At 50.2% G+C, this 15,741-nt stretch overlaps 1 protein-coding gene across 5 annotated transcripts; it reads right to left on the bottom strand.

Annotated features, from left to right (window-relative positions):
• Positions 1-1,093: 1,093 nt before the first annotated feature.
• LOC144155028 (alpha-(1,3)-fucosyltransferase C-like) lies at positions 1,094-10,921 on the bottom strand. Of its 5 annotated transcripts, none has more exons than XM_077686225.1 (3): positions 10,529-10,921; positions 2,503-2,608; positions 1,094-2,415 (listed from the first exon to the last, which is right to left on the bottom strand). In XM_077686225.1, exons 2-3 carry the CDS (start codon positions 2,604-2,606, stop codon positions 1,230-1,232), a joined length of 1,290 nt encoding a protein of 429 aa, XP_077542351.1. In that variant the 5' UTR covers positions 2,607-2,608; positions 10,529-10,921; the 3' UTR covers positions 1,094-1,229. The 5 variants fall into 5 exon arrangements, with proteins under 5 accessions (XP_077542351.1, XP_077542350.1, XP_077542352.1 ...); XM_077686224.1 differs by lacking the exon at positions 10,529-10,921 and adding an exon at positions 2,762-2,907; XM_077686226.1 differs by lacking the exon at positions 10,529-10,921 and adding an exon at positions 2,762-2,907 and having other exon boundaries at positions 1,094-2,384.
• Between the last annotated feature and the right edge of the window lie 4,820 nt (positions 10,922-15,741).

Genomic DNA, 15,741 nt, shown 5'->3' with positions numbered 1-15,741 from the left:
AGTGTCTCGCGCTTAACGCTATCACGTTACATGGATTGAACAGCGTTGAGACGGGACAAAGTGAAGAGTAACAAACACGGGCAAAACACGGGCAAAAAATTTGCCCTCTGCAGATTGTGCGACCTATAAACGTGTTTGTTACACTTCACTTATCCGGTCTTAGCGCTGTTCATTCAATGCAATGAACCAACTAGCCAAGCTACAAACTCTCATTCTGTCACGTTAATGGACTCGGCTGGGAACACAACCCATGATACTCAGTAGCGCAACGCCTTTCTTCGAGCATTCTGTGCGGGTATAAGTTTACAAACATGGCCGACAGGTTTTACCGAAAAGTACGAGCGCAGTTTCAAGCAGAAAAAAAAAATACCAGGGCCCCCTTCTTTCCTCCCACTTACTCAAGAGAGCAGTCTAAAAGACACATAGGCTGTTATTTCGACTCTGATCCTGGTGTGCACAAATGTTTATGATTAGATGGGGGCGCTTTGCGAGGGGAGGGTAGTTCAACGCTCGAACAGCGAGTTCTGTGGTCGCGCAGCCGCGCTGCCATCTGTTCTACTCCGGTGCATGTTTGGTGGACTCGGCTCGGTACACCTCAAGTTGCGCAGGGCACATATGGACTCACCCGCCCCTTCGCTAGGTACGTCACGGATCGTATAAACGGCTTCAGTGCCGAGGGCAATGGTAGACGCCATTTATACTCAGCTATGCCTCAAAAATCTTAAGGTACGCCACGGATCGTATAAACGGCTTCCGTGCCGAGGGCAATGGTAGACGTCATTTATACTTAGCTATACCTAAAAAATCTCAAGCGCCTTATGCGGCGGCGTTCACGTGCGTGCGTGCGTGCGTGTGTGTGTGTGATGAATGAGCTCAGAGGAAAATAACGCGGTTGCGCATACTGCTTCATTGTTTATGACAGCGCGCAGAAACGAAGCCTAAGGGCAGTCATGCCCTCAAACATGATAGGGGAAGCCATAAATAGGATAAACTACGATGTAACAGAACCAGACCCACGAGAAATGTTACAAAGCGAAATGCCCACCTGACAGAGCAGGAATACACTCGTGTAACACCGAAATGTGCAGAGAACTTCACGAGAACGAAAGAATTCTTTAATGTAAGCCAATCGATTACAAGAGAATAAGTGCAGATTGTGACACTAACAAGCTGGTAGGGTAGAAGAATAGGGTGTTTTGCGTACTGGCGATCCTGGACAATACGACATGTTAGAGCTTATTACGGGTATTGTATGAATCCGGATATGGTGCGCTTGGTAGAGGGACGCCTCCCGGGTACAACGGACGGAAGACAGGATCATTAGGGCCGCCAGTAATAGCAGGAACGTCGGTGCAGTCCGTGCGTTGCTTCCACCAGGCCACAATGTCGTCGTAGACCACGTCGCCATGCTCCCAATCCAAATACGCAGCGTCGCACAATCGGCAGAGCACGTCCTCCGGAGCAGTTATGTTGGTGACGTCTTTCCAAAGCAAGTACTGCAGGTAGGATTCAGTGTCGGCGCGCAACGAATTAAGCTTGTCGCTGATGTGAGCAGCAGTTTTTTCGTCCGTCGTGTCGTATACGGAACCCGGGGGTACGAGGCTGCCGAGACCGGGCGGTTTTCCGAAGTACGCGGGAACAATGTCATAGTTGAAGGAGTCGTATATCAGTTCCACCGGGTTCTGAAAGCAGGGAGAGGTCTCGAAAACAAATATGAAATAGTAATCCTGGGCAACCATCTCTAGGCACTCTTTCCGGGAACCGCACAACGGGCGTCCACAGCCAGTGAACACAGTGACTTCAGAATGACTACAGACATATCTCAAGTAAAGCTCCGAACTCCTCTTCCGCCCAGCTGCGTTGATTTTGTAGCTGCCGTTGCGGGTATCTGCTTCGCAGTCACTGACGAACAGAGCGGCCGTCCTCGACTTGTTCTTGAGGGCCATTAAAAGGCGTTTACGCGATGGAGAGTGTTCCACGCCTTCGGTGGTCCAGTTACCGTAAGGAATGACTACGTCTCCATCAGCTCGAAGGGTCATCGTCAAGTTGAAAAGATCAGTAATATTGGCAAAGACGTCCAGAGTATGGTCCAGTCCAATCTGCTGCGTCGAGAAGACCCACAGCTGACTAGGGTGCCGGCGTTCCGGGAACACGTAAGACTTCAGGCGGGACGCATCGAAGACTATGGCATCGGCCACCTCAAGGTAGCCTTTGTGCGTGGCGATATAGCAGGGCAGCCGCTCAGGCTTAGTCAAGCAGCGCTCCATGATCTCCTGGCCGGGGGACTGCTCGCCGTCGTCTTGAGCAGGCCAAAGCAGGATTCGGGCCACCGGCCCGCCAACGCTAGGCGTTCGCACGAGCCACGGCCGCCACGTGTCCAGCAGCTGGAAGCGCTCATGCGTACCAAAGAACGCACTGAAGAGACTGTGGTCGCCGGTGAGTAGCCCGAAGTAAACTTCCAGCAAAAAAGAGACCGTGAAACCGCTGATAAACAAAACGCACCCAATCACGAAGAAAAACTTGCACTGGTGCCTCTTCTTGCGGCGTTTGCACTCTGGACACACGGGCATGGTGGAGCCGACTCGTTCAGTTCCGGTATCCGTCATGCCTGCGAAGAAATATGCTATCACACGGCTGAAAACATGCGGTATAACATGGGGCGTATGCAATAAAGCGCGGTCGGGGAAAAGTAGCTGCAGTAGCAGAGAAACAAAAATAAAAAGCCGACATCAGTGAAAACAAGTAGCTGCGAACAACATACAGATGGATTTCACTTGCTCCGAGCGCCCTAATGCGTTAGTGCGTTCCGCCTAGCCTAAACTATTCGACTGCTCGTAAAGAGACCACAACAAGTGGTTTACCTTTTATTGAGCTTACGTAAAATACCACGTGTCTTTGCGCAGAAGAACGCAAGAAACGAAAAAATACAAGCAGTTTGTTTGTTATCAGACGTCGCAGGACACGCTATATCGCTTTTTTTTTGTTGTTTTCGGTACTTACAACAAAGCACCAGAACACCCTCCCGGCAGCATATCTACGACGACAACCGTCATGCTAGGCCGCGTGCACTTGAACGATTTTCTTTATTTTTCACAGAGCTGATTGGAAGAGCGCATGATCGAGACAGCAAATACTCTTAGGTGCGGAGCACCTTAGGACCGCACAATGTCCGTCCGCGTCCGTGCGCTAGCATTTACAATCGCAAAAGAAATCACACAGGCACCGGCAGGATTCGAGCCTGGGTCTGGTAGACCAGAGTTAGTGTCAGTCATCATACCCTTTGGACTACGGCCGTGAGTTAGTACCCGAGAGTCAAACGGCTTACTACCTCGCCTGTAACGGTGCGGAGTACCTTAGGACCTCCCAATGTCCGTCCGCGTCCATTCGTGCGCACACCACCATCAAGCGAAAATGCAGCGAAATTCGATTTGAGCCGTGAGTTGCAGTTTCGTTTAGGAAATAATCAAGGTGCAACTCACGGCTCAAATCGAATGACGGTCGGGACGCAAATCGGATGTCACTCGGGGCGCAACTTATAAATGTCATTTCGAGTCCCCGTACTCCGCACCCTCGCCATCATCCACGGAGTGGAGATGCTGCCATTTTTATTTATTAAGAGAATCTTATTACTCGAAGTCGACCGCCGAAAACGGCTCGTTCCTCGTAGCGTCAATTGGACCTTCAAGCTTAATCAAGGTCGAGCCAGCGCCTTGTGGGCGTGCATGGAGTGGAAGCGTCTAATGGCTCGTTCGTTCCAAGGGGAGAGGTGCGGAAATGGGGATTGGGAGACAGGGTGAGGGTAAATGCCATAACAAGAGGATACAAGGAGGCACTGGCATTATCCAAGTTCACTTCGCGTTGGCGCCTGCTGCGCCGCGAAAAACTTGGATTAACCGTGTTCAAGCACGGTAAATTTATACTTAAATTGTGTGTGACCCCTATGTCGTGTACTTTTTGCTTCGCTGGTCATCCACCTTCACACAGTGGAATGGCTCTCCTTTTTTTTTTTTTTTTTGCATGCTCCAGATGGTCGGTATTTATCAAGTCAGAAAGTGGGGCAAACGTAACTTTTGTTAATGAAACTGGATATGACGTTCATAGATGTACGTTATCGATGTTTCTTTGCATGTTGAGGAGCGCGCAGAAACGACGGAAAGCAGAAGTCCGTATTTGCTCTTCAACACAAGGTATCAGCGATGCCTGCCGTGGCAGCTGGATAGAAAGGTGTGCTGGGTTCTGGTGTGCCCATGTTTATATCGTGAACCGTCGTGCGTGCCAGGCTTTCCGTGCGTGATGTGTTCCAACTCGGCCCCTCGGGTGCACTGATTTAGGCGATGAAAGCAAGGATGAAATCTTCCATGCTGGCGCTGCGTACTGCCTCATACGGGGGCCGCCACACCTTTGTCATATACCCAGTAGGCTTTGGGCACTGCATATGTTAAAGGAGTACTGACACTAAATTTCTCGCTTTCAGTTTTTATGCTGTAACGAATCCTATTGGTTCAGTAATTTCAAAAATCAAACCAAAAGCGGCCAGCTGCAAGCATAGAATTAATCATAACGCATTTGTTCCAACCAGTTTCAAATTCGGTCGTCGCGCGCCAAATGGCCGTTCGGAGAGTGTGACGTCACGGTATTGTGGCCGAAAAAAATGCTGGTGCTACCGTTAATCAAAAACCCGTGATGTCAGGGACGTTTGCCGCATCGTCTGCTACGATTGCCCATGGTCCGCACTCGCCCGCGCAGTCGACGTGTCGTCTGAATCGTCAGACTCGGATGAGTCGCAGCCACCCGACAGACAGACAGACACAACAATTTTATTTGGCCACAGCGAAAGGAGATTAGGCCGGTGACGCCTTCGCCGTCGTCCGTTTTACTGCAAAGCAGTATAGGTCTAACCGCGCAGTTTTCATTCCGGTGTCATCGATTTGCTCGGCGCCGCTCCGGGGCTCCTCCTCAGTACCGCCGACACCTCTTTCACCGCTATTTTCTCCCTCGCCTCCATTGATGCTCTTTGGCAATTTGCGCAGTCGGCAGCTAACGGCGGTTGTGCGGTTATCAGATTATTGCGAAAAATAAACAGAAGCACGGATGGGCGTGAAACTGCAATGACGATTACTCCCCTCCCTAATTTGAAATTTGTTGTTGATTAATTAATATCGATTCGATTGAAATTATTTCTATGATTTTCCTTTCATCAAGCCTTCAGTAATTTTCTTTTGTGGGCATGCGCCGGAAGGATTAGAAAAACGGCACGTTACATATAAAAAAAGTTCAAACGCCCCTTCGTCTAACTACAAAGACGGTTGAAGCGCGAAGCTTTCTTCCGCCGCAAACTGAGTCGAATCAAAATCCTATCTCATGAGGCATTTGTTCGGGGTCATCCTAGTTTGGAATTTGATCGTTGCGGTTCAATCCTTTGTCACATCCCCCCCAATCATCATCACCGTCGTCCCCCTTCGTTTAGTGACAAGACTGGTTCAACCATCTCTCACTTAACCCCCGATCATCATGATAAACGCCCCTTCGTCTATCGACAAAGATGGTTCGACAACCGTTCACTTCACCCACGATCATCATCATCGTCAGAGAAAGTTGACTTTCCTGCAATGCGTATTGAAGTGAACGATCACCACCAGTGAGGCAAAGAAAGCTTCACATTAAAACGGAAAGTCAACGTTAAAATCGAGAACAGCCACCCATCGTAGCTGGTGGCTATGATTAGCAAGGCGATGACTTCATCGCTGGCGCACCATCTCTCACAGACGGTGCGGGCTATCGTCTCTTGCCTTTAATCCTGACGCCTATCCTGCCCCACCCACGGGGGATATTGGCGACGGGGTTGTGTTCAATGTTGGCTTTGTTAATGCTTTCAGAAAGCACTATTAAAGGAGTATTATTCCTACAAATTGTATCCGCTTTGTTCAGCCCTGTGGTCATTATTACCTATGACCGTTGCTACTTGAACCTCCTTCTCCAAAGAAGCCACGCCTTGTGTACATTACGTGTTGTTGGAATGTCCGGGCCTTGAAACGCACTGTCTGACGTATCTCCACTCCAGTGTTCAGAGACTTCATGAGTGGATAACACCGAGGCAGCCCGCCGATACACGGCAGACGCCCCTTTGTCTCTGGGAGTTCGCGCGCTCCACAGCTGTTGACCACATAATGTAAACCATCAACCGTTACCTTTTTCCCCCATTACACATGCAGACCCATGTGTCGAACCTATCTAATAAATTTCTGTTAATCAGCCGTGGCAGATCCTTTCTTTTCGATATATCTTTTTGTGGCCAGCAGTTGCCCTGCGGGGCAGCCTCATGCACCGCACCCCATAGTTCTATCGCGGGGGCCTTCATTTTACAACGAATCCTTCTATGTCGCACTGATCCGTCCGTGAGCTCTGAAAGCGCACTGTAGGAAAACCCACTTTCTCTGACGATGATGACGATCGTGGAAGCGCCTCAAGAAGAAAACGCTTCCCGAGGCCGTAATCCCTCGCGTTATGAAGCCGACATCTACCCAATTACGTCATTCGGACACAGCCGAAGCAGTTTGGATTTGGAGAAGGCTGCATGGACGTGAAAAATTGGACAGAAAAATCACGCATTCCTCCGTATAAGGACGACGATGGCTGAACGCGAAGGACAAACAATATTGGAGCAGATATAATCTCAGAGCTTCTCAAAGAACGCAAGAAAGCTTGCTGTATTGACATTGGGAGGACGGTACATTCTATTAATAATTTCCTTATTCTTTTGCAGCTTCAATACCTCATAGTCATTCGGGGTTAAAGAGAACTCAGACAACAGAATGAAATCATTGGGTATTTTAGTATAGATTTCAGTTCCACACCCTCGGTGATTTGGTCGATTAAAAAAATTATTGCTCCCAGAAAGGTGAAGCATTCGGCTACAGTCAGAGTACCATGTCTGTGTCAGTATCAGTATGTTAAATTTAAACAAAAATTGTTGCAGGAATCAGAAAATACATACTTGTTTGTTATACGCAGAACTGGCATTCAAGTGCAAGAGAAACGCATGCTGCTGGTTATCAATGGTTATGAATGGACTCTGCCAAAGCAAATTCGCGATAGCACATACCGGACAGCGCATTCAGAACTCTTTCTTCGTGCGAAATCCAATGGCGAATGGTCAAAGTCGAATCCGCTTCGATCAAAAGTCAAAAACTGCGTGCGAGTCAAAGTTAAGCTCAACGAGCCAAATTCCAAATCGACTGCGAGTCAAAGTCCAAACTCTGACGACAACTCACTGCAGGAAGGCCAACTTTCTCTGATGATGAATCATGCACCCTTCCGTCTAACGACGACGATGGTTAAACGCGAAGCTTTGTTAGTGCGAAATCAAGTGGCGAAGGGTCAAAGTCAAAACCGCTGCGATCAGATGTCCAAACTGCATGCGAGTCAAATTCAAAGCCCAACTAGTCAAAGTCCAAACCGTCTGCAAGTCAAAGTACAAAATGAGACGCCAACCAAGGAATCCTTCACGCGAAAGCTTCGCGTTCAACCATCGCCGTCGTTAGACGACGGGGTGCATGATTTTTTGCTTACATGTCATCGCCTCCGGCCGCACGTCGCTCTCATTTGTGATAGTGGATACCCAAGCGCAGCGAGGGGAAATGGATGCATGCGTTCGGAGATCGCTTGCTCTCACAAACACTCGAAGTCATCATTTACCATGTAGAACCTGTAGTTTTTTGCACATGAGTAACGTTTTCTATACACAGATTTGACGACCGCTTACGAAACTACGAAGAGTTGCTAGTACGGATGCGGGCCTCAGCCCTCGCCTGCCAAATGCGAGTTACTAGAGACAGAAATAACGTATACCTCTCTTGGCTACACTGTGACAGCGATTGACGAAAGACCAAATTCCGAAAACTGCAATGTATTTTGTTGCACTTCCCTTCTCCACTCAGAGCTCACTTGCAGGTTAATCTGGCAACTTCTTCCCTTTATCGACATTGGCCAAGCCCATAAAAGATAGAAGTATTTCATTCCGCTCGCCTGATTATGCGTAAAAGGTATTTGAAGCACAGAAGGCATATCATATCAGCGCTACGTTATTGCGCCACCCGATGTTTGCATATTTTGCAGTTGGTTCTAGCGACAGAGGAGTTCGCTGTTTGAGCACTGCTGTACGAAGTAATAGATGGCCGCGTAGAGCCGTAGAGCCGCTAGATTTTGTAAGCCGGCAATGATTCCCAGGCGACGAAATTTCGGTCCACAGGAAGAAACTGCTCGGCGGGGCCGGAAATTGAATTTGAAGTCAGCACTTCAAAAACGTTAGATTTTAGCAGCTGCCGTTGATGTTTCTAGAGGATTTGTGTTGCTCCGACGGGGAATCGCAACATAAAAGAACCTATTGTTTTCAGCATCCTCTCATTTGTCCCCTCGACTGTTTCATCACGACCTCTGCATATATGAGTTTCATATTCGTGAGAGATTGTTTCCTTTTTACGCAGCCATATTGCTCTTCGGTAGGGCGAGAACCACTCACAAATTATAATCGGTGTTTTTCGCACAAAAACAGACACCGCTACAAAGGATCCTCCAAAAACACCAGTATTATCTATGTTGTGTAAATAATGTAGGAGACTTTGGATAATTACTTCGAATTTTACCAGCAGCCCGCAGTGCCAAGGGCGCTCCGCCCGGGGCGCAGGAGTGTTGGATACTTAGCATTTTCGCAAGATAGTCTTTTTTTTTTTTTTTTAGATGCTGCGCGTCTCTTACTCTCAGGCATGCCCCTCCTGCGTCGTCGGCGTCGGTCCGCACGCCACCTGCGCATGCACGACTCTCCTCCGTTCGTCTCTCCCACACCTGTGCACAACACTCTCACTCCGGCGCATTAGCATAAGACAGCTGGCGCGCTTGGTTGGCGCGCGCTTCGCTGCGTTAACGCTCAGCTGCTCCGGTGCGCATGTGCGCGCATGCGGGACTCTCTCCCGCGGTCTCCTCTCCTTCAAGCGCTGTGAATATAAAGTGGGTATCGCTCCGCGGCGGCAACCGCTCACTGTACACTTTACTGACCATAAAGTCATCATTCTTAAATGTAATAAAGAGCTGGGTGGTGGTCGCTAAAACACGCGTACTCTCTCATTTCGCGTATGCATGTGCATGAAAATGTAAAATTGCCTGCATCGTCCGCGCATGAGAACATCCGTATGTGATGGAAGGCATCCTACGCGTCCAAAATACGTTTCACGCGATGTAGAGAATCAACCCAATGGAAACGCCAATTGAACCCCGAGATGCGCCGCATCACACCAGGGTTCCCTCGCGGGGAGATGGGGGCAATTTTATTTTAGTACCCCTTTCTTTTTGCTTACTTCCACTGCTTCCTTCGTGTTGGGTATTACCGTTCATTCCTTCCTGCTCCCAAGCATAAGAGAGCAAACTGTCTGTACTCCTGTGCGAGGAATACTAATACCAATTCGGCTGTCTGGGCGACTGCGAGGAATAATCACAGGGCGATTGTTCCGCTGTCGCGAACCGGCCTACTACCAAGCTACCAGTCAGACAGCGTCATATAGCAAACTGGGCCTATCCCACTTCGTTTTGTTACTTCTGGGGCGGTATTAAAAGGGGCGTCACAGGCTGGGAAAGGAGGCAGACGTGTCTAGAAGGAGAGAAGCCACTAGGTCACAAGCAAGCTTATCTGCAGTAATGCAGTCACTGACCAAGTAAAAAAAGTATAAAGACGTTTCGGAACCCGTACGGGTTCCTTGTTCACAACGAAGCGAAAATGGACAAGTTGTTTCTTCATACAATGCCTGACCAGACGAACTTCCGTCGAACCCTTGACTGCAAGATTATCTGCGCATATTCTCTGCGGTACCCGTACCATTAGGCCGGCTACGCATAGTTTACCGACGATCACCTCAGGCAACAAATATACATACGTACGTGATTTTGCCTCCCAGTTGTCTACGGTAAAACAATGGGCCACTCTAACAAAAGGGTTGACACTAACGCAAGAGCACGTGCACAAAACATTTGGCTCCGGCATGGAACTCCCATTTCCCGCAGCGACTTACAGATAGGGACACAAACTTTGTTTCTTACCCAGCGACGAGTGTGTGCGGGTACACAAAATTGACAAGAAGCATGAGCACCCTGCATCAGCTAGGTTTCAACAGCACTGGTAAAAGACTCATCTATATGTCTGCTTGCTGCCAGAATTTTGCGTTTCACTATTTCCAGCAATCGAAGTTTCGCCTGTCAGCAGCATACTTGCGCGAGCGGAGCCTCAAACCTGGCCCTCCCCGCCTCTCAAACCGTCCATAGAAATGTGAGACACAACTCTGAAATGTGCCCGGAGAGAGGGAAAATTGTGAGGTCAATCATTCAGCCGAGAGTACTTGTCAGCACTCCTGACATTTCACTTTGATGTTCTGCATTTTCCGACGGGTTCACCTCCCGCGAAGAGCCAACACAACACTCAAGGCTTCTTACGTACACACGCCATTACACAAGGTTTCATACAAAATTATTTACAGGTACTTACTTGTTTCGACTCGCTCGTTGGCACCTGATGCTGCCGTTGAAGCCCGTCGCTTGGGCCGTGCAGCCCGGTCAGTTTCACTCTCTCCAATCACAAGTCATTTGCACGCGCTGACAACAATGCTTCACCCGCCTTTCTCTCCACTGCCTCTCGAGCCCCGACACCACGCCATTTCTCCCGGACCGGGTCTCTCTATCGCTGGCTTTCTTCTAACTGAGCTGCCTCCTCCTCTGCCGCCTTTTCTTCGGGGCCTACGAGGTAGATGGCCATAAAAGTGCGGCGGGTTGGTCGGATAGGATCTGACTGCTGCTTTGCTGTAACGCTCCCGAATGAGCCCTGTACAAAGTACGGGACAGCGGGCTGAAACCGCGCCGACGACTGCGCCACAGAACAGGAACCGCGCCGACCGCGCTTTGCGGCGGTCCCTGAACTGAAACGTCGATAAAATATATTTCTTCGAGAGGTTACAGCGCGGCGCTGTCATCGCTATTAACCGCACACCCAGGGTTGCCTCCGTACCGTTGACCAGCGTCGGCCACTGGCGCCGTGTCCTCCCCTACCGACACAGGATACCTGTAGCGGCGTTGTATTAATCGTCATGGAAGCTGCTGGGGGTTTAGTCGTAGCCACCGGCCTTTAATGTTGTATGTCGCGTTCGTCCGCTCGCGGGGATTTCAGGGCCGGCAGCAGTCGTGACCACTACGCGTGGTCGTGACCACCAGCGCTGTCATAAACATCCCTTAGTGACAGGAGGCTGCTGTGGAAGCGTTGTATTAATCGTCATGGCAACGCCTGGAAAAAGCAGAGGAAGTTTTCTACGAGAGGGAGAATGCGGTATTTTGCGGGTTGCACCAGCAGGATCAGTGTCGAGTACTCCTGGGAGTATTGTCGTAGACGCCGGGTTGTGGAGAAATATTTTCTGGTTCGCCCACTCGCGAGGATTCTGATCTGCGGTTCGGTGTCCACGCGACTGTAGCTCTAGACTCTGGCTTCTCGCGGTGAGCGCTGTACTGCGTGGGAGAGTCGAGTGCCATGCTCGCTGTCGCCAGTACCGTATATTTGCTCTCCCCTGCGTAACCAGTGGTCGGGCGTACTAAGGCCCCTAAAATTTTAGGGGCCTTAGGGCGTACTGCCCTCTACTGCCCTCTACTGCCCTCTAGCTAGCGTACTGCCCCCTAGCTTCCTTTCTAATCCCACCATGTAGACCATGAACAGCAGTGGACAGAGAGAGGACATCCTTGTTTCAACCCTTGTAGGTGTGTACAGGCCTATTGTATGTTACCCCCTCCCACACTATTTGCCCTTGGTTCTCCCGGTATAGCTCCCTGAATAAGTTAGTAAATTTCCCCCACCCCCTCCCTCGTACTCCAGGATATTTCATAGGCACTCCCTGTCTACATTATCATACGCCGCATAATGTACAGAAAGGCTAAACGCAAAGGTCGGCCCCTCATTTGCAACGCCCCCGCCCCGCTGTGGCCGGCGCATGTCTTTGAGGGTGAACACGATCTGGTCGCGTTCTCATCCGCGGCCAGTGTCAACACCTCAATATTCTTACACCGTGAGGCACGCGCATGCCGTGCAGAGAAGACGCTCTGTGGAACAACGTGGTGAAGTGTCGGTGTGCAAATTCAAAATTTGTTTTCTCTGCTAAAACAAACACTGTTCCGAATAAACTTTCTAAAATAAACTGTGATGATTTGTACTAGTGAATGCCTTGTACTTTCTATTTTTACTACGACAACCACAATGCGCAATTAAGTGTTGAATATGGGCCGGAAAAAAGATTTTTCAAAAATTAAAAAATGTTTTCTCGCACATTTCTCCTTTTTTCAGTGTCAATATATAAATATATATATATATATATATATATATATATATTTACAAATTGTCCACAGTGGTAAAATTCAGAGAAAAATGCTGCATTGGCTGAGAGAGTGTGCTTGTATTTGCTAAAAATATTTGAAAATGCGAAAAATCGTGCATTTTCTGAATGGCGTAACGAGAGCAAGAAAAAGCAAAGCTCTTTTGAAAATGCGGCATAGGGCAGTCCAGGGCCTGAACATGGCGCCCACAGAAAAGTGGTGGTGATTAAAAAAAAGCAATTTTTCATTAATATTTTGACAGGCTTACCTTTGCTTGTAACCCTGGGGATAATAAAAGGGCGCCTAAATAAAGAAAAAAAATTGCACGAAAATACTTCGAGGGAGCATTGTGGACCATGCAAAGATGAGCCACAAGTTCTACTGAAGAAATCTGTGATGGTTGACTTTATGGCTGGGACATTTGGCATGAAATGACCCAGCTCCGCAGCCAATCGAGATAATCATGTGAACAGAAGAAACCAAGCGCACAGAATTTCGGATAACTTGATTCCCAACTTTAATCTTCAATATCTCTAGTCAGTTCCGTAGAGGTTGGTGACTGTTCGTTAAAGTTGTTCGCTAGTCGATTAATGTTTTGTGGATGATTCGCGTATTTTCATTACGCAGGGATTAGGATGGAAATGATTTAAATATATGTAAATCCAATTACAATCTTGAGAATAGCAGTTTATTGGTTACCTTGTGGGTTGCTGTAAGCCGAACATCGGTAAAGCAGAGCCAGTCACCAAAGATGCGGCCCACTATCGACTGTGGCCTGGGACACACACAGTAGCTGGAAGCATATAGGGCGTGACTTGTTGTGGGCCGCATAGCAATTTATAAATCGAACTACTAAAACAAATCAGTCAAGCGAAATTCTAACAGATATTTTCTACACCTACCAACTACTAGGGAACTGATTCTAAACCTCGCGGACCTTCTTATTCTTTCCTTCCTGTCCAACTGTATAAATAGTACAGCCCCTCAACTGAAACAGCCCATCTGAAAATTCGCTTGGTTCTAGAAGCGACGTTTGCTCCTCCAGTCCGGCATGTCTTTCACCTAAAAAAGAACACAAGGTGCTACGAAGATTACAGATGGGTCACAAAAAAAGAACACGCCCAATAAATACGACTGTGCATAACGGCCCAAGTTTCTTTACATAATAAACGAAACCAAAGTGGGGACATAAACGGACAATTTCAATTCTTGTATTTCCAAGCACTGAAAGGAGTGGTTTTACATGCTTCTATACGTGCTTGGAACGGGCTGGCGGAAAGGAAGGACGAAGAATTGAAGCATTTTACACCAGCCCGGCCACTTTTTTTTGTTTTCAAGCAAAGCTTTTTACCTCTACCCCCCAAGGATTCTCTCTCGACCGTTGGTGTCAGCAGAAAACTGCCGCGAACAAATAAAAGAAGTTACTGGCACCACCAAGAATCGAACCTGGAACGAATAGAGACACGGAGCGAGAGCCCCTTATCTTACAGACTGAGCTACGAGCCCACGCGGGGACGGGGAAGACAGGCAGTGCACTCACCAAACACATCTGAGGGTTTAGCCCCTGAGTTCTCGCTGAATGCCACGTGATAACTTCACGCGACCTGCTGCACCGCTGCGCGCTCCGCCCATGGCTCGCGTAGCGGCCGTGTGCGCACCTTGCGCATGCGCTAGGAGTTGGAAAAATTAATGGAAGCTCTCACCAACGCATGACATCTAACTTCCTCTCCGTCTCTGCCGCAAATCTCGTACCACCCACGTGGCTACCAAGCACGCAGGACAACACCCCCACCCCTAACCCTGAGCGGCCAGCCGATGCCGTGGTGCCTGAGGGCCAAATACCTGGGGCTCCTCATTGACTGCCGACTGAACTGAATCCCAGTGGTGAGGGCACTCCAGCAGCGCACGGTGGGAGTCCAGCGGGGCGTGCGGAATCTGCTGGAACAAGGCCAGGGCAGCTTGCACTCCGTGGTCCTGCGAGTGCTTTATGGAATGGCATCCTCGGCCGTCATGTATGCTCTGCCACTGGTAGACCTGCAGCCACTGCGGTGGAAGGAGCTGGAGATGGACCAGCGCCGGGCCATACGCCTCTGCCTGGACTACCGAGCACGTCCCCGGCTGCGGCTTCCTACACAGAGGCCGGCAACTGGACCATCTAGATGCGGGCCCTGCAGCACCACATCCATAGGCTCTATAGCGCACCAGATGGGGCAGACCTTCCGCAGGACTACCGCAGCCGCCCCTACTCGCAGATGGGCACATTTGCGTCCATCTACGAGAGTCACATTGAGCTGCCGCAGCGTCCCCCCCCTCGAGGCACCATCACCTGCAACCGAGTGAGCTCTTTGCATCAGCACAACGCTCCCGGAGATTCGCAGCAAGCAGTCAACACCAACCCAGGCTATCCATCATGAGGGTGCTGCCCTGCTGCAGGACGAGACGGCTGGCCTCCTGCAGCTCTACACAGAAGGCTCCGTGCAACTGTCCATGGGCAGAGCAGGAGCCCCCTGCACGGCCATGGATCTTGTGACCAGTAGGGTGTGCTGCCTGCCCTTCCGCGCCTCCTCTACTCATGCAGAGCTGGCCAGGCTGTACCGTGCTTGAGAACTGCTCCTCGAGATGGGCAACCAGATGAAGCCGGCCGTCATCCTTACCGACTGCCGGCCCGCTCTCTTGCGACTGCGAGCGGCGGACCAGCCATTGAGCTCCGGCGGCTACGTGGAGCGCTCGCTGGCGGCGAAGATTCACCTGGTGGAGTCCTGCGGTTGGGACCTGCGGCTCCATTGGTTGCCATCTCATGTCAACATGACCTTCCTAAAGGTGTTGCTCGCCAGGAGGGGGTCCCTGCCTCCCGCGACCTGAGGCCTTTCGACGCCGCACAACCCACCCTGGCGCGGGAGGTGGAGATGATTCACCCGGACCCCAGAGTTATCGGCGGCCAAGCTCCACAGGTCCTGCCTGGCGGCATCAGCAGGGACGCCCACATTATACTCCTCCGTATGAGTCTCGGTTGCTGCAATGTGGCAGCCCACTTGCGCCGACAAGGCCGCCGGTCGTCGCCCAGATGTGCTGACTGCCGAGAGCCCAAGACCCTGGTGCGCCTGCTCTGCTCCTGCCGCCAGCTCGATACCCCGAGAGCAGAGCTTCGGGCAGCACTCCAGCGTCTCTGGCTTCCCAACCACACCCTGATGGACCTGCTTTTCCAGACGGGCCCCACCTCCATCCGGCGGGAAGCCTTCCGACTTGTCCTGGCGATCCTCGAGGAGACCGACCTCATCAAACATCTGTAACCAATGCCTGCCGGCCAGCCTAGCGCACTTCTTATCTCTTTATTTCTCTCCCTCTTCCTCT

This window comes from Haemaphysalis longicornis, unplaced genomic scaffold (assembly GCF_048455015.1).
Source record: "Haemaphysalis longicornis isolate Haplotype H1 unplaced genomic scaffold, Haemaphysalis longicornis Haplotype H1 scaffold_1, whole genome shotgun sequence".
Taxonomy (NCBI): domain Eukaryota; kingdom Metazoa; phylum Arthropoda; class Arachnida; order Ixodida; family Ixodidae; genus Haemaphysalis; species Haemaphysalis longicornis.
The sequence above is the reverse complement of the archived record's forward strand: the minus strand, read 5'-3'. Positions and strand labels throughout refer to the sequence as shown.

Excerpts from the sequence above, each read along its gene's own strand:
- LOC144155028 (XM_077686223.1), bottom strand. The coding sequence starts at position 2,606 with ATGACGGATACCGGAACTGAACGAGTCGGCTCCACCATGCCCGTGTGT.